General features: G+C 44.2%; 1 protein-coding gene across 1 annotated transcript in view; it reads right to left on the bottom strand.

The window, feature by feature from the left end:
* The window catches only part of sspo (SCO-spondin), a 103,801-nt gene that overhangs the window by 69,580 nt on the left and 9,749 nt on the right, over positions 1-24,472 (bottom strand). Inside the window, exons 14-50 of the mRNA XM_049565646.1 lie at positions 24,314-24,440; positions 23,741-23,913; positions 23,414-23,632; positions 23,161-23,326; positions 22,762-23,014; positions 18,132-18,342; positions 14,816-14,910; positions 14,481-14,737; positions 14,234-14,368; positions 13,916-14,118; positions 13,664-13,791; positions 12,534-12,643; positions 12,246-12,395; positions 11,051-11,144; positions 10,748-10,957; positions 8,469-8,674; positions 8,213-8,327; positions 7,970-8,091; positions 7,380-7,853; positions 7,152-7,274; positions 6,808-6,905; positions 6,405-6,636; positions 6,154-6,306; positions 5,293-5,430; positions 4,994-5,176; positions 4,752-4,902; positions 4,247-4,406; positions 3,923-3,971; positions 3,586-3,690; positions 3,341-3,468; positions 1,839-1,959; positions 1,594-1,721; positions 1,281-1,422; positions 1,025-1,195; positions 416-596; positions 202-277; positions 8-29 (exon numbers count right to left, since the gene is read on the bottom strand). Coding sequence (XP_049421603.1) covers positions 8-29; positions 202-277; positions 416-596; positions 1,025-1,195; positions 1,281-1,422; positions 1,594-1,721; positions 1,839-1,959; positions 3,341-3,468; positions 3,586-3,690; positions 3,923-3,971; positions 4,247-4,406; positions 4,752-4,902; positions 4,994-5,176; positions 5,293-5,430; positions 6,154-6,306; positions 6,405-6,636; positions 6,808-6,905; positions 7,152-7,274; positions 7,380-7,853; positions 7,970-8,091; positions 8,213-8,327; positions 8,469-8,674; positions 10,748-10,957; positions 11,051-11,144; positions 12,246-12,395; positions 12,534-12,643; positions 13,664-13,791; positions 13,916-14,118; positions 14,234-14,368; positions 14,481-14,737; positions 14,816-14,910; positions 18,132-18,342; positions 22,762-23,014; positions 23,161-23,326; positions 23,414-23,632; positions 23,741-23,913; positions 24,314-24,440 — 5,809 coding nt within the window. The remainder of the gene's footprint in view (positions 1-7; positions 30-201; positions 278-415; positions 597-1,024; positions 1,196-1,280; positions 1,423-1,593; positions 1,722-1,838; positions 1,960-3,340; positions 3,469-3,585; positions 3,691-3,922; positions 3,972-4,246; positions 4,407-4,751; positions 4,903-4,993; positions 5,177-5,292; positions 5,431-6,153; positions 6,307-6,404; positions 6,637-6,807; positions 6,906-7,151; positions 7,275-7,379; positions 7,854-7,969; positions 8,092-8,212; positions 8,328-8,468; positions 8,675-10,747; positions 10,958-11,050; positions 11,145-12,245; positions 12,396-12,533; positions 12,644-13,663; positions 13,792-13,915; positions 14,119-14,233; positions 14,369-14,480; positions 14,738-14,815; positions 14,911-18,131; positions 18,343-22,761; positions 23,015-23,160; positions 23,327-23,413; positions 23,633-23,740; positions 23,914-24,313; positions 24,441-24,472) is intronic.

Here is a 24,472-nt window from a genome sequence, read left to right as displayed (position 1 = left end):
CACTCACCACGATATCCTGGGCCCCTATCCTGTAAATACATTAGAAAATAAATTAAGCACATATTGATATGTAGAGATATTAACCCCTGTAATCCTCTTTTTTAAGTTTGCAAGCATTTCTAGGTGTGCAGCCCTGTCTTGTACCCTTTCAAAATGAATTCCTCAGACAATAAATTAGTGAATACAGATGTGTCCTCTTACCGTAGGTGTTACTGCAGGATGAGTGACAGCTGCCTTGGATGGAGTCCTGAGAGGAGCAGGGGTCGGTGTGTACGGCCTGTAAATTAGCAATGAACAATAATTCAGATACTTAAAATCCTTCTTGTTTACTTCACAACCTCCAGAAAGAATGAAAGACGAGGATGTGAATTAACATGATTTATCAAATATAAATGTTGTTAAAGATGCCCACTACCTGTCGGACTGGGTAGTGATGTTTTCGTGGGAATGGCAGCCAGTTTCATCCTCTCCTTTGGGACAGTGGGGGATCCCGTCACAGCGCTGCCATACCTCGATGCAGCCCCCTGGTGGGGGGCAGGAGAACTGACCAGCAGGGCAGCTGCGTGGGCTGATGGTTGTAGGGGACGGCTGCGTACCTGCATGTGGGGAGCGATTTCTATATTCAGTTTTGGTATGTGTGACTTACAAAGCCTTTTTAAGAAAGCTAAAAAGTAGTGATGGCCAAATGAAGCCTCATGAAGCATTTTCTTTATTTTCTGAGCACACTAGATGGCGCTCATGGTTTAAAGAGAGAGTCTCAAAGAATGGCAGTTCAGTGTGCTTTCAACCTTTTGTTGAACAAAACGCGCCATCTAGTGGGCTCAGAAAATAAAGAAACAATAAAGCAAATGCTTCGTGAGGCTTCATTTGGCTATCACTACTTAAAAGCACCAGGATCAAAGATTAGATTAAAAATGGCAAACAGTCTACAACCTGAGCAGGTTTCTTTTCCACCACATCCCAGAAATAACTTCTTATACAGTACAATAAATGAAACTCAGGTGTGTTAGGTTGGAACACTCACCACAGTACATCTCATCTGATCCATCCCCACAGTCATTGACTCCATCACAGACAACTCCCAGTGGACCAGCAGGCACACAGTGCCCGTTTTTACACTGGAACTCCTTCTCTCTGCAGCCACCTGGTGGGGAGACTTGGGAGGGAGGAGTGGGGGTCGTCAACCAGTGGTCACCTGGAGGAGAGGAAAGCATTTTATAATCGCATTTGTTCACAAAATCACGTAACACCAGCAAAGCACAGTCAAAATTTCCACCTACCATCTCCACAGCCCATGATCTCGAGCCGCAGGTAGATGCCATTCTGGAAGTCGTGTGGGAGTAGACGGACAAACTGGGCTGACACCATCCTGTCCAGTCTGCTCTCTGCCACCCCTCTATCATCATGGTTACCATAGAAAACCTGGAAGGAGAATGGCAACACATCAGTTTCAACATCTGAACGAGAACACCACCTCAGAGTTTAATGCCTCCAGAACACATGGCAGACAACTCAAAAACATAAAAAAGCAATAGCAGTTGGCGTTCACTGTGTATGATGAAAAAGTTGCATAGACTTGGTCTGAGGTCTGACCTTGGCTCTGGGCCGGGCATCAGTAACAAGCTCCTTGTAAGTGTACCACTGTCTGCCATCCTGGCTGAACTGGAGGTAGAAGCTGGACACGAATGTGCCAAACACACCACCACCCTGGGTCAACACACCTAGAGGAGTATGGAAAGCATTTTATTTATTTTACTGATATACAGCACATAATCTCACATTGAGTAAACCAGCATTTCAGTCAGAGCTTGTTCTAAGGCATTTGTGTAAATGTTTACCAGTGATGTTGTATCGATTCAGCAGGTCTATCTGTATGTACGGGCTTTGTGTGTTGCTACTGCGTCCCTCAGGGCTCCGCTGTGGTAGATCCTTATACTCCTCAGGTTCTGGGCTCCAGCCCTGCAGATAAACGTTTTGTACATAAGACGTCATGTAGATGTTAAAGCAGGATGGCAAGCTTGGGGAAAATTCTATGTTACAAACTTCCTCACGTATCCTGCATCTGTTTGGGACATTGGTTCTGCCTGTTTTCAGAAACGCTATGCATACGCAGGATGAAAGTACGTACATGAGCGATAGGGGCAGTGTAACATACATAATTGCCTTTGTCACAACATGCTTGTGACTGGGTCTAACATTCCATCTATGATGGCGCTGCTGACGCTCTTTCTGCCAGGAAGTTTGGCAATATTTATTATTAAAGTCATGCAAATCTGGATGTTCTACACGGTCTCAGTTCACTGGTGTGCCCCTTGTGTAATCCTCAGTTAACCCGTGTAGTACACAGGCAAGTACGTGAACAATTACATTCATGACTCAGCCAGTTGTTTGTGCAAATAAATGGTTAAAAAGTAAGTTTATCTCTGGCTTAAATACAGACTTGGTGATGATAAGATTTTAAATACTGTGTCTTGAGAATATAACAATGTATCCATTACATTTGGATTTAATTACACTAAATGATAATTGTTGTTTAGCTTTCAAGCTTTTTCTATATTAACATTAGTAGGTGCCGTGTTGGATAAATCACAGCATTCAGAGGAAAAGTTGTAAGTTGTAATTATGACTTGGAACTTGAGGTGAATATTACAAGTCGGAAATAATTACAGTAACTTTAATATTAGCTTTAGTTTTGCAGGTATTGGACAAATTAAAAAACCTTGCCTCATAATGCAGAAGAAAAGAGATTATTAATCTTGAGGGGGACATGAATATCTGTACCAAAGTTGATGTCAATCTAGATGTCAAGTCAAGTGTAATACTGCTGCGGAAACAAGAGGTAAAGTCAGAGGATCAACTAAGACATTCAATTTCATCCTGATTGCTTGTCCCAAATCCATTCAGTAACTGTGGAAATATTTCAATCTGAGGCAATGTAACAGCCAACTGACCGACCAACCAACATTGCCATCCCTTGAGCCACGTCGTTAGCATGGCCAAGAAACAGAGAACACACTGTATACCACAAATAAAAGTGTAAAGGATTGAAAATCCAAGGAGCACTCCAAAATCTACCAATCTACCAGGTCCAGCTCATGTAAGTCGTTCAGTGGTCAGAGGCATTGCTTCCTAATGTCATCATCCCCTGGTTTAAATAACTGAACCTGACTCATTAATTTTACCTGACACTGTGGGAAACATTACATTTTCAAAGGTCAGAGTGCAGGCTACAGAACAGCAGTCTTGGAGCTGGTGTGGATTCAGCTTGCTCAAGGACATTCAGTCAGGATGAACAGTATAAAGTCTGGTCCTATTATATAAATCTATCATCTTGGTGTACCTGGAGGTCACTGTGGGGGTCCCACCAATGGAGGCGACCTGCCTCTGGGGGGTGACCAGTCTGCTGTGACGAGGCACTGAAACTTGAGGCTGGGAGAGTCTGAACACCCAGAGGAGACCAACACTCATCTGTACAGACAAGGAAATGAGAAAATAGACAAACCTTTGGATGGTAATCGTAGATGCTTAAAAGCCAAAATTCTCAACTTCTACTTGTGAATAGATAGATATGAAGAACACACAAACCTCCAGGAGGAAGTGGATACGTGGGAACCACAGGTGTAGTGCCCCCTGCTGGCTTGGAGGTCACAGTGACAGGGCTGATTGTCACAAGTATGGTGTCATTTCCTTCTACAGAGGTGTTGTAAAATAGAAGGATTATTGTTGGGGAACAAAACAAAAACATAATATTTCCTATCATTTACTGGGATCAACATCATCTCTGACATTAACCATCTCTCAGTGACACTATTAGTAACCATGGAGTGCAGTTAGTCGTGTGTAACTGGTGAGTGCAAATCATTTTACTTTACAGGAAGACATTTATTCAGCGCAGATAGCTGAACAAAAGTTCTGACTTTACCTCGGCAGTAGCAGCACCTGTCTCCCTCTCCAGGCACCAGGCTTTGGCCCTGCGCAAATAAACCAACATTCAACGTCTGACTCAATCACACGTGTGGTAGAGTTGCTACGGGACACAACTATGTAGAGGAGAAGCAAAGGATGCAGAGGAAGCAGGGCTGTGGATTGTGACGGGGACACTGTGTGTGGATTCAACTGTTTACAGGAGATAAGATTTAAAGACAGAGGGATTTCAGCGTGCACGGTGACACACTCAAATAAATGTGCAAATATACTAATGTGCAGCATATACAGTGAGCGCAGTCACACACAATTCTCATCTTACCTGTGGACATCCACTGACAGTGTATGGACAGTAGGGGGAACACTGCACTGTGAGGTTGGGCAGACAGTGACATAACTGGCAGTGGTCTGACCTCCATCTGTCCCCCACAGCATGGGACTGACCCTGGTACTCACACTCATCACAGGGGTCTGTCTGGCACCTGCATGCAGGAGTAATGAAATGCATGTGTTTGCTCATATGTGGCGTGACACACGAAGACAAAGAGCTACCTCTAACAGTGGTGTAGTGCAGATGATCAGCGAGGACAAAGCTTGTCAGTGTAAGTAACTTCACGAGGGATTATTAAAATGTAAATTAAATATTGCAAGCTGGTCAGAAATGTTCATGTGCACAAAACTGGTAAGATCACATGTGGAGAGCATGTATTCTGGGTCACCAGAATATTTAGGAATCATCCAATTGGGACAAAGGATACGATGAGTAGAGGTGCAGTGGTGTAGAAGTCGAGTAGCAGAAACAGTAAAGGTAGGAGAGGGCTACGTACCGGCGAGCTTTCCTGTAAATCCCTCTACACGTTCTCCCGTCTCCATGCTTGGTCGGGTTGTTTGGGCTGCGGAACGACCACTGGACACTCTGAACACCACAGGGCCCCAAACACTCTCCCCACTCAGACCATGACGACCAGCCACAGTGCACTGCAGGATTACAAAACCAGCTGTGGGATTACTCAGACTATTCAGTATGTGAATAATCCAACTGTGTGGATTTGATGTTGATCTGACTCACCTGAGCAGTCTGGGTTAGGCTGGCACCTCTGAGGCCTTCCTCTCTCACAAATACAGATCTCACAGTCCACCTTCATCTGCTGGCCCGGCCAGTAGCGCACACCTGCCACCTCACACACACACTCCTCTGGTAACACACACTGTTGCGTATGGCTCATCACCTGGCCCTCGGGACACCAACAACCTGACATGTGAGACACGTTGATTGTGATTTAAAAAAATGAACTTGGCAATTTGAAAATGGGAAGAAGCAACAATTCATTCTAGAGCACAAGATACTCCAGATTCCTTCTGACTGACCTGAGGAGCAGGGTGTTACTGGATCACAGGTCGTCCCACTGCTGATGTGGGCACAGGACACTGGGCAGGGAGCACAGCTGTGTCTCACCAGCCCAGTGGGACAGCTGGTGTTGGCACATCCATCGTCCGGACAAGGCTCTGACAGAGGACAGGAGAAAGAAAAGTTCATTTTTTAAAATCTTTTAAACGTTCTTTGCATTCCCACTTTCTTTGTTACTGTTCATTTTGATCAGAATACCTGTTTCACAGGGATCATTCTGAAGCCCAGTTCAGACCACAGATTCACGATAAGGCAAGTTTAAACAGGCAACTACTACATCAGCCATCTTGAGTCGAGCTCAGACTGGCCAGTTCACACCGCTGCAACTTTTCCCTGCAACGTTCTAAAACCGTTTCGTCTCGCGTATTTTTCTCCAAATCAAGTCATGCAATCAGTTATAGTCTTATCTGTCAGGGTTTCGGAAAATCAGTTTTCATTTCACCTAGTTTCTAACAACAAAATAGTGCTATCTTCTGGATGATTTTTTGTGAACACTTTCCTCCTCAATTACTGTACAAGGCTGAGACATTTCTTTCCGTACTAATTAATGATTTTAGACCAATTACTAGTGATGGCCATATGAAGCTTCACGAAGCGTTATTTTATGAGCCCACTAGATGGTGCTTTTTGTTCAAGAAAAGGTCGAAAGCACAATGAATTGCCATTCTTTGAGCCTCTCTCTTTGAACCATGAGCGCCATCTAGTGGGCTTAGAAAATAAAGAAAATGCTTCATGAGGCTTCATTTGGCCATCACTACCAATTACATCTCCAGTATCATTTAATTCAGTGTTTTATTTCTTTGTTTACAGTCGGCTCTTACTAATTTCCATGGGTAGGTTGGATGGTCCAGGGAGCTGGGAACAGTCTCGCCCTCCATAGCGAGGAGGGATGCAGCCTCTGTGTCTGACCTGCACTCCACCACAACTGCTGGAACAGTTCGACCAGCTCACCCATGGCAGCCACTGACCGTCCACTGTAGTGGAAAGTAGAGAGCATCATATTTTAGTGTTTGATTTTAAACCACGCATCAACATTTTGAAACAGTTTATTCCCTCATATCCACCTCCTTACCAGGGCAGGTGGTGTTGAAGCATTGCTGCCTCTGGAGGTCCTGCCCCCGACACTGGTGCAGTGGATCTCCTGGAGGGCAGGTTCTCTGCCGGCTCATCAAGCCTGTACCACAGGAGGTGCTGCAGGGGCTCCACGGACCCCAGGAGCTCCAGCTTCTACAACCCTGCTCATCAGTGGGACCTCCAAGTGGTGCTAGTGAGGAGTCTGGGCAGTCTGCCACTCCATTACACACCTACATAACAGAGCAGGGTGCGTGAACAGGAATGTAGACGAAAGGGAGGGTTCACATGTTTTACCAGAATATGGTGCATGCCTTTGATGGCTAACCAAGAAGACTGTTAATTAAATAAATATGGGGTTTATGTTTTCCTTTAAAATGTAATCACAGCAATATTAGATTTACCCTGTTAAAGGGGACGCAGGATCCATCCATACAGGTGAATTCAGGGCAGGTGACGGTGGTGTTCTTACTTCCAGGAGGCACCGGTGACACAGTTTTATCTGGACAGAGCAAGATTCCAAAAATATCATTAAATATACCACAGATTAAAAGATACATCACCATCAAATTTGTCAATATGGCAGACTGGGATGTTTACTCCCCTTTAAGTTTCTTCCTTAATTTATTTCACTTTCTATGCTTCCCTTACTCCCTTCTTTTCTATTCCCTATGATCCAGTTATGGAGCACAACAGCATCTATCCTTGCATCCACTCTCACCTCTCTTCTTATCTCGTGAGAACTCACCACACACCAACTCATCTTCACCCCGTGGACAGTCTGGAACGCCGTTGCACACTTGCGACATGTTCACACAAGTGCGGTTGTCACACAGGAAGCTGCCTGGACAAGGAGGAATCCGAGTGGAACCTAAGGGGACAGGATTATTGTCAGTATCCAAGAACACGTCTTTAGACAAAGACTTTATGCTCTTTTTTTGTTATTTTCTTCACATATAAATTTACAGTAACTCACCACAGTTGTCAATGCTCTCGTCTGAGGCATCCCTGCAGTGTGGGGTCCCATCACAGAGCTGCTGGTAGTCCACACACTGGTCCCCACTGAGGCAGGGAACCTGACCGGGGCCACAGGGGGCGGCACAGTGCTGCTCATCACTGCCATCCATACAGTCTGTTTCCCCATCGCAGCGCCATGCCTGGGGCACACACTGCCCACCTGTGGCACAGCTGAACTCGTAGGACCTACACGCTGGAGAAACAAGAGTGTACAGAAAAACACTGAACACTGAAAGAAATATCTCTAAATCACCACTGGCATTACCTAAAGCAGGCGTACCTGGGGAGACAGGTGATGGCGTTGTGATAAAAGCATAGCAGCTGGTTCTGTTCTCGTCCTCTCCACCTGGACAGTCTGTCGCTCCATCACACAACTTAGCAGTGACAATACATGCGCCGTCACTACAGGCAAACTGGTCAGGAGCACAGGTCACTGCCACACACAGAGAGGATGAAATCTGATCACTGATTCAAATCCTGCAGGATCACTTTGGGAAAACATATTTAACTCACAACTGACACAGTTAAATGCTGTACTTTTATTTGTACCTTTACTTGGACAGACAGCTTCGTCTGTTCCAGAGGGGCAGTCTCTGTGTCCATCACACACTCTGTCTGCAGGGACACACTGGTCCCCAGGGCACTGAAACTCCCCTGGTGCGCACACACACCTGTAACCAGCCAAAACATTTAGAAGTGTCAAGATGGCCTGTTGCCTAAATGCCTTCAGTGCATCCTCAGCAGACAAACACTGCAAAGCATATTAACAAAATTCCAGAGAACTGAACACACCCCCGCTCATCACTGAGGTCCCCACAGTCATCATGTCCGTCACAGCGGTGGAGGTAGAGAATGCAACGTCCTCCAGCACACAGGAACTCCCCCTCATCACACACCACACCACAGTCTGGACCAACAAAACAAACACACCATACAAGAATCATTCGAGTAAGCTCACGTGTAAAAACACAGCAAACACAACATTAAATTGTTTAAATAAAACTTTGTATGTGGTGTGTATTGCTGGGGAGAGAGAGTGATATATTACCTTGCTCATCAGACCCATCGGCAAAACCACAGTCCAGCCGTCCGTCACACACATGGCTAGCTGGAAGACACTTTCCATTGGCACACTGAAACTCCCCCGCTGGGCACAGAGGCGTGGGGGTGGCAGGTCCACAGAACTCCTCATCTGATTGGTCAGCACAGTCTGGGTGGCCATCACATTGCAGAGCCAGGTTCAAACATGGGCCACTGCGGAGTTTAGGGTCAGTGCACTTTAGTTACTACAGGAACTTCGTCATACACTAGCAGCAAAGAATGTTAGTGCGAAAAACAACTGTTGGAAATCAGCATGCTGATGTTTAGCATGTACTTTTGAATTACCAGGTTAAAGAGGAAAAAGATTTTCCAAGTGATATTATTACTGGCACTGCTGTCGCAAAGACAATCGTTTTCCTTAGAGCTAAGTAACTACTACAGTGTCCAGCATTACTTTGATTGTTCCACCGTCCACCATTTCCACTACTGGGGATAGTGACTGCAGAGAACTGACGCTGATACTCTTTGATAAGTGGGGAAAGCTTCTGATAGCTACAAAACAAAAGCACTATCCTCTTCCTGTTTTAGCTGCACAATGGTTGATTGACTTCCTTTAATAAATAAAGCGAGCCTTCATTTTCCCAGGGGATCGTGTCCAGAGTGAAGGTGAGTTAGAGGGAACCAAACTAAACAATGACAGTATTATTATTATTATATATATATATTTCATTGTACAATCAGCAATAATTTTCATTGATAAGTTTAGGCAAATAAAATGTCTATTTCCACTTAAACATTGTGGGGGTGTAGCGTGGATGTAATGTTTCAGTTAAAAGGTTAGTGTGATAATATGCAGGCACGCTAACAATGATATGCTAAACTTTGCTTACATGCCTAGGGGAAGCCTTTAAGAAAGAATCACCACAAACAGACAACATTATGCAAACAAAATATTCCTACTGCTGCTTTAGCATGCTAACTATACACGTGTTAAAACATTTAGCATTTTTGCTTAACATAAAAACTGTTTCAAAGGTCCTTCGTGTAGAATTTAGGTGAATACATTGGCTGAAACTAAATATATTACTCATAACTATGTTTTCATAAGTTTATTATGAAAGAAGAAAAAATAAAAAAATTAATCCATAAAGGTTTTAAATTTGTAAAACTTTCCTCGCGCCAAGAAAAACGAAAATCTTTGGCGTCATCACAATGTGAAGTCTATGAGCAAAAGGGGAATTCACAGGTAGGGCCAGCGGGAGAACCTAAGAATAAAACTAAGAATAATTGTGTTTTTATTACCTTAGAATGAGCTGTTTAATATCTACATACAGAGCAGTTCCTCTTTCATGAAGTTTGCCCACAGTAGCTCACCAGGGACAAACCAAATACTGGCTGTGGATGGGGCCATTTGCCTGTTTTGCATTTTTGCGTTGGCCATGGGAGAAGCTTCAGTTGGTTGCAATCTGCGACCACTAAATGCTGCACACTAGACCTTTAACATTTGTGATCTTGCTCTAAGGTTATGACCTCATGGCTGCATGAATTCAATCAGTATTTTTACAAGCTTACCGTATTAAATTAACGTGTAAATTTTGACTGTTGGTGTCATTAGAATTCATCCCAACATACTCTCATAGAATAGTTTGTATGATATCCTATGAAGAATGCATGCACAACAGTTTGTATCATATCCTATGAATTTGCGCCCCGCGAATGACATTACATCCTTAATGTACAGTTATGTAATTAACGTAAAGTAACAGAGGTTAGATTTAGGCAAATAAAGTTACTGTGGTTACGTGTAGGAAAACAAATATGGTGAGGATGTATCTTGAAAATGACTCAAAGTTCAATCAAAGTTCACACAGATCCAAAAACACAACTCCAGAGGAAAGTCCCAATCTACATCCTTACAAGCACGAGATTGCTTCATGTTTACCGCAGTCAGAGCATTGGTCATGTGATTGCAGCCTTTCAAAATACGTGGGATATAGACAAAATTGGGTGTCTTATGTTTCGTAGGAAAACATACTAAACATTTGTGATAAAAGCCTGTGTGTCCTCTGGAGACCATGAATGTATTCACCACGTTTCATGGGAATCCACTCCATTAAAAGTGTCCAGATGTTTCACTCTGGAATAAAGTTTTGGAGGCTGACGAACAAAGCCTGCCATCCTAATGGCTGATTTATTGTAGCTGATCTTCATCCCTTATTTATCAGTCTTCATAATCTCCACACAAAGAAATTGCGTGTTGATACACTAAAGTGAGTTTAGATTCACCTTGGTGTGCTGGTACAGCGGAACTGGTCTGGAGAGCAGGTGGATGGGCAGATCTCATCTGAACCATCGCCACAGTCATCCTCATTGTCACACACCCACTGGGAGGGGATGCAGCGCCCCCCAGCACAGGTGAACTCTGATTCCAGACAGGGAGGCGGGGCAGGAGGGCAAGCCACACCCTCACACTGCCACAAACCATCTTCACAGGAACTGGACACACAAAGGCAAAGACAACCCTCTGACTTTCATGAACATAGATAATATGAATGGAATACTCTTTCATAAGCATTTACACTGACTGACCAGTTCTGGCAGTGTTTAGTGATGGTAGTTCCAGGTGGGAACATGGAGCCCTCCCACTCACATGGACACTGAATGGGAGCTACACAGCTGTCCCCTGTGGAGCAGAAAACAGAATGACTAATCTGCTATTCTTGGAGCTTCACCAGTTGTACGGCAAGGAAGTTTGTTTTGTGGGTGGTGCTAGAGGAAAGGCCATGGGCGCAAGAATCAACAAACATTCTTCTGAGGCCGTATTGTTTGTAAATTTGATATCTTGTCCTGAGGGTAGAATGGCAGCAAAGATCATTATGTGTCCTGAACAAAAGGGTTCATCTGTCTGTGGCAGCACAAGGCAGCAATTTCAGCACCTCAAACAGAGGCAGGTAGCCGAGTGTGAGAAGCGTATGACACTGTATTTCATTACAGATACAGTCGCTTTGCACAGCACGAAATATATTGTGCCCATATATACAGTGGAAAACCCTGGACTGATCCACATGCTGAATACAGTCACCTCCAGATACCTGCTACCAAGCCGAAATTATTTTTCTGAAGTTGCTTTGTGCGGTACTGTACCTCTACCAATATAACATAACCCCCCAATCCCAAATGGATCCCTTACAGACTCGTTGACTCAAGCCCTAAGCCCTTACAGACCTAGGACCAATTCCATTTCTTCCCCTTAGCCCTTGTCTTGGCCCTTCCCCTTGGTTTTCCACATTCACGTGAGGGGAAGTGGTGTCCCAGTTCTCCGTCAAGTTAGCTCTTTACCTGATGGGTTTAGGGCTTGAGTCAACGAGTCTGTAAGGGATCTATTTGGGATTGGGGGAATGTGATTTTGTTATTTAGCATGCAAATAACATATGTTTAATTTTGTTTACGTGCATGTTTCATTTTTAGGAATACACAATACTTTTTTTTCTAGGGGAACCTTTTATTTATCTTAAAAAAGTGAAGTTTGATTAAAGTTATGTTTGCACTTTTTTAATCCCAAAGGGGAATTTCATCTTTGTAACATGAGGCAGTAAACAGGCTTGTGTACAAGCTCCTCGTGTATGTTTTTTTTTAAGTAGCATCCTATCTGACATGTTTAATTTGTTTACAAACGTGTTTCATCTTCAGAGATACATCCTACTACTGTAAATACATAAATATGTTCCTCCACAGTGTATATCACCCTTGGTGGCTCAGGATTACTTCAGTTAATCTGGTTTACCGTGTCGGACCGTGCCGGCAGGGCAGAAGCAGCCCTCCACACAGGAGAGAACGCCACACTGGGAGTGTTGACTCTGCTGAACACTGGGACACGAGGAAGAGCAAGCTGGACCACAGGGATCATACACCAGCCCGTTCTCACACTGCAGGGCTGCAGGAATGAGACAAACAAGGAGAATACAACAAAATTAGACAACAAGATAAGGACAGAAAACACAGGTTACAAGCAGACAGTAAGACAGGACTAAGAGTGTAATAGATTGACTGTATGAGTGTGTCTTTGACGTACGACAGAGCTCCTGGGACCTCCAGCGGATGTAGACCCCTCTGCGGTTACACTCTTCAGCATAGGCAGCAATGGCTGTACAGAGACATTCACAGTCCCCACCTGAGTCACAGCTACAACACAAACACACAAACATGAATGAATGCTGTTATGGTAAAATATGAGCATTAAAAGATGATTAGGATGCTTTACACTTAAGACAGAAACTATCCTCAAATCCTCTCTACTCAAAAGAACCCTGTACAGTTGTTTGCCAATATGCTGATGATGCTCTGCTTGTTTGTGGACCACATACCAATATGTATCTAAAATGGAAGGAGTCTCTGTCTATCTGTTGTTTAACTTTCTCCACAACTGTTCATCTGATTGACTTCACACTAGGCAGATGTATTGCTGAGGACCCAAGGAGATGCAATGTTGTGTGATCTTTTGAGCAGTTATTAGTAGTGTGTCATGTACACACTGTAGAGTTTATTGAGAGGGGACCCCTATTTGCAGCTTATTTTGTGAGAGAAGCTAATATAGTGTCCATAACCCTGGCATAAACTTATTATCTTGACGTGACTTCAGTTATATCATCTGGCGCTGATTCAGGCCAAATCTGCTTATGTAAAGAGAAGCAATTGTTCTCTGAGCTGATTGTCTGAATAACAGGAAAACAGTACTAATGGGACAGGAAACATCTTTTAATGTGTATTGGAAAGCTGTAGGTGTGTCAGCTGATACTGTTTGTTTGTCAGACACCACAAATTGTCATGATGTGCTAATTATTTGGCTCTCTCGCGAGCGAACCCTCAAATGTGCAACTCCATGTCTAGGCCTCCCTTATTTAAAGTTTTGTTTATGCTACAACACTGAATGTATAGAATGAGGTTTAGTGATACAGCCTGCTACACACAACAATCTCATGAGATGGTAGCAAAACATTGTACATTAGTGGACAGTCGTTCTTGTCATACACGTGTTGCAATGTCCTGGGAGCTTTGAAGAATACCTGTTAAATCAGCGCATTGGGCAAAAAATGCTGAGAAATAAAGTCATTTCTTTCCCTCTGAAGCATCCTGTCGTATAAAGCACACAGTAGACGACATTTCTTTTCTTTTAAGAATTCAATTTGCAGCGCCGTCACTCACCCACAAGCATCAAAGACACACCAGTCATAGTACTGCTGGAAGGGCACCTCAGGGTGGCAGCGAGAGAAGAGCTCGTGAGTCAGAACTGCGCACTTCTTCCTGGCCCAAGTCATCCTGTGGGGGTTCAGCTGAACAACACAAAGAGAGAAGTTGGTTTGCTTTGCATGTGGGTGTCTGAGAAAGGGAGAGCAAAAGATAGTTTATCATCATGACTGGATTTCACAAATGTACATGTGTCTGCACTGAACTCACAGCACAGGGGTCTCGGAGGTCCTGGTCTGCCACATCAGGACAGGAAGGGCTGACCTTCCAGGAATTCCCAAACAGCTCAGCCGTAGACTCCACAATGCCCTGCCGTGTTGTAAAGTCATTCTCTGTGTCCCCATCAAAATTACCACACAGGCCCCCGACCCGTCCACGCAAGTGGGCCGCCAGACGCACATACACACGCATACCTGGAGATAACATGGGGAATGACAATAACATTAGTACTGACACATGACAATGCACATGAAAGGGTTGAGTGGGAGATTAATTAAGGTTACAGAAGTTCATGCGAACGTGTCCTACCTCCGTCCCATAGCAGAGTGACCCCCAGTCGAGATGAAAGGGAGACAAACAGGCCAGCTCTTTCCAAAGTCAGACCGCTGCCACTGTAAGACTTTGGTAGACTAACTGGCATCCCATTTACTGTCACAGCTTTACCTAATGAAGAGACAAAACAGCTTGACCTGAGCAGCTAACTTCTAGAATACTGTCTGTGGTACCTATTGATCCTAATCAGCCTCTGCTTCCTCTATAACACCATCTCTCCTACCTCTCAGCAGATGTATGACAGTATTTCCCAGGCTGAGGGTGACCGACTTTGTACAGGTGACCCCGGTGCTCCCGCACGGCACATTCTCCGCAGTTACACTGAATAAACCCCCGGTCTCCCTCGCCAGCACATATTGGCAGTCTCCCAGGAAGGAGTAGCAGCGGCCGTCGAATGTCACATAGTGTGGGTCACCGGTGGCCACACATACACCGGCACAGGCGGACTGGGTGCAGTGCCAGTGGCGCTCCTTACACACGCTGCAGGAATGAATGAAGTATAGTTGAGAAATTAAATGTTAAAGGGATGAAATGCAATGAAACAGTTGCACACATTACCATGTGTTGCAGTCTTTGGTGATGGTGTCGTTGCCGTAGTAAAGTCGACCATTGTGGTGACATGGGCACTCCTCTGGCAGAACACAGCGATCATCCTGATGTAAACCAGAGAGGACATAATGTACTTTAAAACCCAGCCACATCAGGTGCTAACAATGGGTGTTTCTACCTAATCAATCAGACCTATTAACTCTGCTGTTTCCTAATACATTCAATGGTTAACCTGTGAGTGTTGCTTTTCTACTGTCCTTTGTCTTTTAAACTGCTCTTTGTGTCTGTACTTAAACAGTCTCTTTGTTAACCTGTGTTGTTTTCATTCATTCATTCATTCATTCATTCATCTTCTAACCGCTTCATCCTCTTGAGGGTCGCGGGGGGGCTGGAGCCTATCCCAGCTGACATCGGGCGAGAGGCAGGGTACACCCTGGACAGGTCACCAGACTATCGCAGGGCTGACACATAGAGACAAACAACCATTCACGCACACATTCACACCTACGGACAATTTAGAGTTATCAATTAACCTGCATGTCTTTGGACTGTGGGAGGAAGCCGGAGTGCCCGGAGAGAACCCACGCTGACACGGGGAGAACATGCAAACTCTGCACAGAAGGGCTCCCACGCCCGGGATCAAACCGGCAACCCTCTTGCTGTGAGGCGAGAGTGCTAACCACCACACCACCGTGCCGCCCCTGTGTTGTTTTAATAGGTTTTATTATTTTTTGACTGTACAGCACTTTGATTGACTGGTGTAGTTTTTAAATGTGCTTTATAGATTAACTTGACTGGGACTGGATTAAAGTTGAGATAAACTGATCAATTCCCCTTAAAAGGTGTCACTTTGAGGGCGCCCATTAGCTCACCTAGCGCAGGCGCCCCATGTACAAAGGCTTTCTCTTTGCCGCAGGGGCCAAGGATTAGATCCCAACCTACGGTCCTTTGCTGCAAGTCACACTAAAACATCTGCCCTATCAATTAAAGGCAAAAAAGCCCTAAAAATGTCTTTAAAAAAATGTGTCTTCTTGGCTGTAATAGTACCATTTTGGCAGCATGAAAAACCCCTTTCACAACAATAAGATTTAATGACACTTTTTTATGATAAATAAAGGCCAATTTGACCAGTAAAAAGTGGAGAAGGGTAGCATTGATACTAAAGCCACAATACTAGACAGTAATTTATTTTTAACCAAGTAAAAAACCTCGTGAAGGAACATCCTGTGTATTCAGTTGGACGAAAGTTCTGGGCCATGTTAAACCTTAGCACAGGCTAGCAGGAAGAAGCTGCTAGCCCAGCTCAATGAAAGTAAAAGAAACATTCAAAATACACCTTTCACTTATTACTTCCTGTTATATATATAACATAACACTAAAAAAATAGATTACAACAGTTAATTAAATGAAAAGACGTACCCACAGAGAATTAAGCTAGGCCACCAACTCTTGCTAGCTAACGTGAGCACGTTAGCATCTAACGCCTCAGTCTTAGCATCTGTTAGCTCATTGTTTTGGCTTTATATGCACAACTTGATTCAATTTCACAGCTCTACTGACATAATTTCCAGCCTGGCAGCTGTTTTGATCTAAAATGTTAAAATAAGTATACTGTCAACTTAACTTACCAGCTTCACAGCCAAATGTCAAACAGGCAGCTAGCAATTAAGTTAGCTAACGTTAGCTAGCGTAGCATTTTACAGCTATATGTGAAAAGCCAGATATTGACCTCTGGAGTAGTTAAGACCAAAACTGAGCTATAAGAAGAGTAAATATTGGAGCAACAGGAACCCAAATTGATGCAAATATATCCCTGTGTCTGTTGTGTAGCTAAACTGTCTGTTTCGGTTTGTTGTTCTCTCTGTGGCCAAAGTGGCCAAAAACATTAATGAATGAAGGTTTGACCTAATGACCAAACGATTAGTTCATTATGGAAGATATTTAGCTGTAGCGTTACCATTATGTAGGTTCCTGGTATTGTGCATATTCTGGCTTATTGTACACCGGCTTAAGCCCGGTATACACGGTGTGATTTTGGGCCTTCCCAGACAATAATGTCCCCAATGTCTTTGGTCATGGCTCTAAAATGGATGTCCTGTGTCGCACATTGACAGAGGTTCAAGGATGGCCATTGTCACGGTCTTGCAATCAAAGAAAACCTGGGATAAAATTCTGACAGTATCATTTGAGACCATCTCACTAGCAATGTTTCCATCAGCCTGTTTAGATGCGCATCTAGAAGTATCGCATTGGAAAATTATGATGGAAACGCCAAAATTCAAATTAAAATCCACTGATTCACACAAACTAAAATACGCTCGCTTTAGCTAGGTTTTGGTTGATTCGAAAAAATGTTGATTCGCAACTAAAACTAAACTAAACTAAAAGTCTGACGTAGCACACCTCGCTTCATGGTGATATCCACACTCCGGTCGGGAAGGCAGTAATACATTTACAAGCTGGTTGCCAACCGCCAGAAAACGTAGAAGAAGAAGAATGAGAGACTTGTTTTATTTCTGGTTCTGCAGAAAACTTGTGCGAGGTCGTAGTTTTCACCAAAGTCTGTACATTTAATGGAAACACACAGGATTCGTATTTCTTTTAATGCGCATTTCCCAATGATTCGAATCACTTTTGGATGGAAACATAGCTACTGTGTGACTGCTGTTACGACCTAACCTGTCTACTAACCAACCAATGTACATGGAGTCTGCACTGCACTGGCGCTAAACCCAACTAACAGACGGATAGCAGCTCGTCATGGAGGCAAAACACACTAAAAGAAATGTGTGGGATTTGGGCAAAGACGTAAACCTTGTCAAGTTATGGCAGCAGAAGTCTGTATGATGTCCTCCTGCTCTGAACATGGTCACATAAAGAAGGACGAAGCGTGGAAAGAAATAGCGGCGGAGTTGCAGCTGCCAGGTGAGAAACCTAGCAGCTATCAAATAATGTGACCCTCTATGCTTCACAGTTGGAGAAGTAATAACCCGTACAGCATCCTTGCACACACTCAGTATGGGAAGCTATTGCATCGTACGTCAGAGCCTGAGATTCAGTAAGCGCTGTCATCGTTCAGTCTGCAGACATCAAACTTGATGTCATACCCAAGGTTATTAGATCCATTTCACACAGTGTAGCTGCACTAAACCGATATGGAACAGAGTCATGATGATATAACCAGTAACTACACCTGTGCTTTACCTACAATGACCTGTCAAAATGTCTGCTGTGACAAAGGTCTGCACTCTTGACATTTCACATTTCTAAAACATATCCTTTATCCCATGTCCACCCCAGAAACTAAATTAGAAATTTCACCCACTAGTAGCACAGTTCCCTGGGGACAGACACAGCCAGACAGGGGCTCCCTGCAGCTCGACTGGGCGACACTGGACCCCTGCTGTTGGCCAGGAGGGTCCAGGCTGGAGCAGGTGAGGAGGCAGGAGCGTGGAGAGTAGACCAAAGAGCCTGGACACTGGTTGACCTCCTCACAGTGTTCCTGAGTGCAGTTAAACAGCCCCCGCTCACACACACTGTGAAGGGAGACGAGAGGGAGCAGAATCAGAACTGACGTCGACTAAAAGGAGTTTATTTTCTATGTTCAGCAAAAAACACCAAGAGGAAATTACACAAAAAGGAATAACTGCGACCAAGTGGAGGCAAGTTGGCCCAGCAGGTGCAGAACTAGAGTGCCCTTGCTGTCCTCAGAGAGTTTACTTCGGATCAATAAAGTTCCAGTCACTGTTACTAAACTGTAAACAGTAGCGGTAAAATGTAACAGAGAGGCAACAAAATGTTCTATGAGGTGTCATGAAAATCATTTCACTCGTTTCCTCAGCCAAGGCTTATCATGTCAAGGTGAATGGATGCATTGTACGTCACATTTTATATCAGTGTAATGACCGTTCGATCCAATTTTCATTTCTTCATAGCAGTCCATCGGGTTAATGATCAGTGGAAGGACACATCTCAGCAGTTTCGACACAAGGCAAACGTGCAACCCAACCCAATCTATCTGTAGATTTCTAATACTACTGCTCTGACTCAGTGATTAAGACCCAGACAGTGATGATGACTGTGGTTATGTGGTGAAGAGACGCGATGAAATCAACCTATCCTGTATTATGGAGCAGGAACATAGAGTGATTTCATCAGAGCTCTTGCACCACCAGGGACTGACGGTGGGATAATGTGCTGTCATGTGCATACAGTTTGCAGTTTCAGTCATTGACTCATATGCAATCATTGGGAGTAGAGGTTCAGCTTAGAGCCACCAAAGCCTCGTTTCCATCAAGCATTCTGGTTCAGTTCTGTCCAGTTTGGTACATGTTACTATTCTGTTGCCATTGTGAAAAGTTGTGGATGGTACCAATGGAACCATTCCGTACTGTCCCCGTTTTTGGTCCCCCCTCTGTTGGGGTACCTAGCCCACTGATCTTGTACTAAAAGGTGGAGCTAGAAACACTGCAGTCCGTTGATTGGTCAATAGATAATCTTCAAGCTTGCTTGGGGTTGAGTTGTAGCTCATTTTACCACTTACGTAACCACTGTTCATACCAGCAAGTTTTTAATACATTAGCCAACTACAACTATAAAAAGAAAGGATAATTTGCTGCCTTTAGCAGCAGCTATAAGCACTTTTTAGATAGGAATTGTGCAAATTTGCAGGAAAGCCCAATCAGTCTTCGTTCAGCATTGGCATTACCTACTTTTGTTCATACAGAATGCGCCTTTTTTGGGGCAATGGGGGGCGTGAGCAAGTAACAAAACGTGTAGCTCGGCGTGTGACGTAAACAGTGACGTGGGAGGGAAGCCGCGGCTAGTCAGTCCTTCAACGATTCTCTGGTAAGTTGGCCCGTTCTTCACCGTTCCTGTCATCTGACGGTTAATGGCCTCTTCGTTTGCGAGGACAAGGAGGGCGCGCAATTCCTTGTCTCCCCAGTTGCTCATCTTTACAGTGTCTGTCAGGTTTGTGTTTCCCTCTTGCTACTAGCTGCTTATTCCTGCTATCAGCTGTTTCCTGTTTATCCACCGCCAGTGGCTCGCACGTACGGCGTCATCAACAGCTCCTTCCACAAATCTTCAACAGCCCCTCCCGTTGCAGAAGGGCACCTTGGTCTGTTTAAACCAAAAGGGTTCCGCCAATATGTCTACCCTACAAGGCGGAAAATTGGGCACGTTGGATCAACTCGCCAATCCGGCTCTGTGTCTAAACGCTCGCAGCTTGCCGGCAAAACGGCCCAACATTGGCGGAACATCTGCCAGTGTAAAAGGGGCTGTAGAATGAGAAAAAAAATTTAATTCATTGCACAACTGCTGGCAGCTACCGCCAACTTTTAAGGTGGATGTATAAAAGGTTCGGACTCCTATAAATGATTCACCCGTTATTAATTACATCCACAAGGCATAGGAGATGATGTATGTAACGTTAGCCTTTCTTTGTATGTTTTGAAAATGTCGCCATGCAACCTCAGTTCTGTGGACAATAGACAAGGTGCGGGCGAAGAGGGTATACAACGAAACCTGGACGGAGCAGTGGTGACATCAACCCCGCCCACATTTAAGAGTATTGTCTGAAATGCTAAACTGTTCTACAGTCTAGGTACATGTCTGTATGGGTTACTTTGGTTCTAAAGGTACTATACCGCAGGTTTTTGGTGGAAACGGGACTCAAGTGTAGACGTTTGTGTGATTATAGTATTAGATTTTTCTGTAAAAACACCTAGAAAATACCTCCTAACAGGGCAAGGCAATCAAATCCAAAAATTCATAATCAAAAAATGATCATTTATCATATATTTTTATGAAACTATAATACACAAACACATAGTGACTCCTAACCTTATCCTCAAAGAGAAACAGTGACAGACGCGCGTAGCAGACTTTATATAATCTTCAATAAAACTCTTTATTTCAGGGAGTGAAGACTTTATCAGCTCTTGATCTGAGTAGATTAAGTCACCCCATGGGATCAAAGCTCGCTCCAAAGTCCCAAACTGTGCCAATGTTATATTGTAGCTCCATCAATGCTGTGCTCCACTGACAATGAAGGAAACATGCTTACACCCTCTGATTCTTTATCACAACTACTACGTGATAAAAGCAGCCAGCAGATAAAAGACAAAGAGCTGTTTTTTTATGGCGTGCTGTAAAAATATAATGTATGCAAGTGGGTCAATAAGAGCTTGTACTAAACTAACCTCTACTATGATGTTTCCTTGTAACAGGTTCAGTATGTTTGGTGTCCTTAACTGCAAGATTACTGCATATGTGCAGCGTTGTGAATTTTTAACCTGACTGACATTCTGTTATTAAGGATCAAACAAGGTTCTGTGAAATGAGCTGATCTAAGCAGTTGTGGTTTGGTATACTAATTTTTTAGTCTGGCCTTTTATCTTTGAATGTTCCCACACCACCGGATCATATTTCCAGCAAAATCTGATTCAACAAATATTTTAAAACTTAAGCTGCTCTTACACCACCGCACCTCTAGTCATTTCAGTGAGGGGAAGGTGGTAGAGAGGAAGTGGTTTCAAACACGGCTGTAGGAGTATGAAGCGGTTGCCTCCCTCGTGAATGTGCATAGATTTCGCTATGCTGCGCAAAGTTCACCGTGTTAAACCACTGGTGGTAAATGCCTGGCTTTGGCTGATCGATTAGAAGAGGATGGGAGCAGAGGCAGAAAGAAGACAAGATGGAGGAGCTGGTAGTGTTCGTGTCTGAATACACAGAGGGAATCTGAGTGATTTCTGTTGTCTTGCTACAGTATATATTAACATGGCACCAAGCTAGCTTGCACTTCTATTAATGACGTTTGCCAAAGTACACCTGCCTGTCACTGCTGAACCATAGCAGCAGCAACCATTTTTAAAAACGCTTCGCTGTCTTGAGGGGGATTTATATTTGTGTAGCAGACCCTACGTTGTAGCCTACGCCATGGCCTACACCGTTGTGAGCATTTATACTTGTGCGGTGGTGTGTCAGTGTCACTGCAGTTACACCCCCAAAACACTCATCAGCTATGGAGTTGTGCAGAGTGCTGTCAAGTTCAGTTGATTCAAAACACACATTAAACACATGTTATACACACATTACACACAAATTAAACATGGCTTAGTAGAGATAATAAACACAAGTACACAAATCAGCTTCACTATAACTCGCAGCATTCACAGACAAAGACTTGTCTTTATCTGGACACATTTTCCCCACAAATACAACATGCTAATGTTATTAGCACAAGCCTATGGCATTTTACATTGTATAAATTAGCTCAGCAGCTAGTGGACTTTTCCTCTACTCATATGACGCCAGGGACAACAGCAACATTTAACAAAGGTAACGTTACAAAATTCAGCTATATTGGCACTCATAAGGTCCACCGACTAAACAACTGTCTTATACTAAACACGTTTTCCAAACAAATGTAACATGCTAACATTATTAGCACAAGCCTATGGCATTCTACATTGTATAAATTAGCCTAGCGACAAGCGAAGATTTCCTCTGTTCATATGAAGCCGACTTAAAATGCTATTTTAGTGGAGGCTTTTTTGTCTGTTCTTATCTGTGACATTAAAGTAAATAAAAGCTTAATTTCCACTGAGGAAAATGGTTTCAGTTTACAAAACAGACAGAAGGCCTGTGTCGCCGTGATGTGTAGTAACATTTCTGGGGAGGTGCATGACAGGCTATGGCCTAGGGTCTACATTGATGCAGAGCCTACGCAGTAGATACGGAAGCAGAAGTCTGAATCACGCATTAGGGAACGCCCTTGCATGTAGACAGTTGTCTGAGTGGTTGCTGGGCAGCATTGTGACTGACAAAGTGTCAAAGAGTCAAAATGTTCAAGAGGAAATTGTGTACAAAAACAATAATAAGTTGAGTATAGGGAGCACCTGACTTAGACAAATTTGTGAAAAGCCATCCTCAAGTTGTTCCCGTCTACTTACCAGGTATTACAGTTGTTCTGAATAACAGTCCCGGGCTTGTACGTCTTGTCTCCTTGCACACAAGGGCACATAGTGACAGGCACACACTGGCCCTGGTGGTCCTGCACTAGTCCTGGAGGGCACTGGCAACCTGGAACACACATCCTAAGACCCATTACATCACCACTGTCATCGCAGCTGCTACTGTCTGAACAGGAGCTGCCACAGGCACGACCACATTCCTGGTACACCTGACCCCCTGAACACTGGACCGCTGAGAAGACAGAAGAGGACACAAGATTTTAAATGGCTTAATACCTTTGTACAGTTTGGGATTTGGTGACTATTACTCTGAACATTTCAACAAACTCGGACATCAATATTGTGAAACACCACTTAGGCAATGGCCTCCCCACTTACGGCAGAAGGTGTGATTGCGCCAGTGGACAGCAGCACCCTCCTGAGCGCAGTGTCGGGCGTAGGCAGTGAGGATGGTGCAGTGACAGGCCCTCTGTGGAGCACAGCCACAAACCTCTGACAGACAGAGACGGAAATAGGGCTCCCTCTCCACCACGTCATGACACCCCTACAAAGTCAGAGAGGGAGGTGCATGTGTGAATAAAGTACAAGGAGACAAAGATGAAGGGAATTTCACACACTACATGCAAGCTACCTGAAAGATGGGGCTGTGTATGACAGAGCACACTGTCTCTGCGTACTGTCTCCTCTGGGTGTACGTGGTGCAGGGGTCGGGTGGAGCTCCTTTAGGGATAGTACAGTGCTCTGTTGTGAATTTGCTTGCAAACAATGACACACTGTTCTCCACATCTCCGTCTGGGGTGGTAAAGTCATCATGCTGGTTCCAGGTCAGAGTTCCACAAAGGCCGCGCACCTTGAATACAGCATTTACACTTTTTAGCTCAAACAAACTATTCAAAATGGCACATGATTAAGTTCTGTAGTTGATCCGAGAGAGAACCACATGAGGTGTGACGATCACCTTATTTGCGAAGCCGGGCTGCAGGGTGATGAGAGCCAAAGGTCCGTCAAGGTGCCAGAGCAGCTGGGCTCCAAAAGTCTGGATGAGGAGAAATGAAGACGAGGCCCTGCGCACGACCAGGTCCCCCGTCACCACAGGCAACGGCTCCCTCAGGCCATTCAGTGTCACTGTACCTGGTAGGGACAATACCAATTGTTCGCAATTAGACAGCAGTAAATATTGAACATAAAGAGTTCCCACAGGCATGGATGGATTACTGAATGGGTCTACCGGGCACAGGCCCAGTGGCTGAAAGTGTCAGGGGCCTTTACTTGCAAAATGTCATTCAAATTAACATGTACCAACCAGGAAGAGACTGAAAATGACCACAAAGAGACACAAAGGAACTGCAAAGAGAGTGATGTGAACGATGGAGGGGGTTCTGGTGATGATGCGAGCGACAGAGTTCTGGACCAGCTCAAGTTTGTGGATACACTTGAGAGGAAGACCAAAAGGGAGTGAGTTACAGCATGACACAAGTCATTTGAGCCAATATTCAATTAAAAAAATACTTTAAATCACTTTGTGACTCACCAGTGTCTGTGATGATGACTGTGGTGCGGAGAGCTGTGACTGACATCTCCCTTAGACAACCTCCTCCTCCTCCTGCTGTACATTCCCCACAGCGCACACTCACCACCAGCTTCCTGTCGACAAAGTCCTTAACACACACAGAACATAAGCACAAAGAAG

Source organism: Epinephelus fuscoguttatus, linkage group LG21 (assembly GCF_011397635.1).
Source record: "Epinephelus fuscoguttatus linkage group LG21, E.fuscoguttatus.final_Chr_v1".
Classification (NCBI taxonomy): domain Eukaryota; kingdom Metazoa; phylum Chordata; class Actinopteri; order Perciformes; family Serranidae; genus Epinephelus; species Epinephelus fuscoguttatus.
Note: the sequence above shows the minus strand (reverse complement) of the source record. Positions and strands in the feature narration are given on the sequence as shown.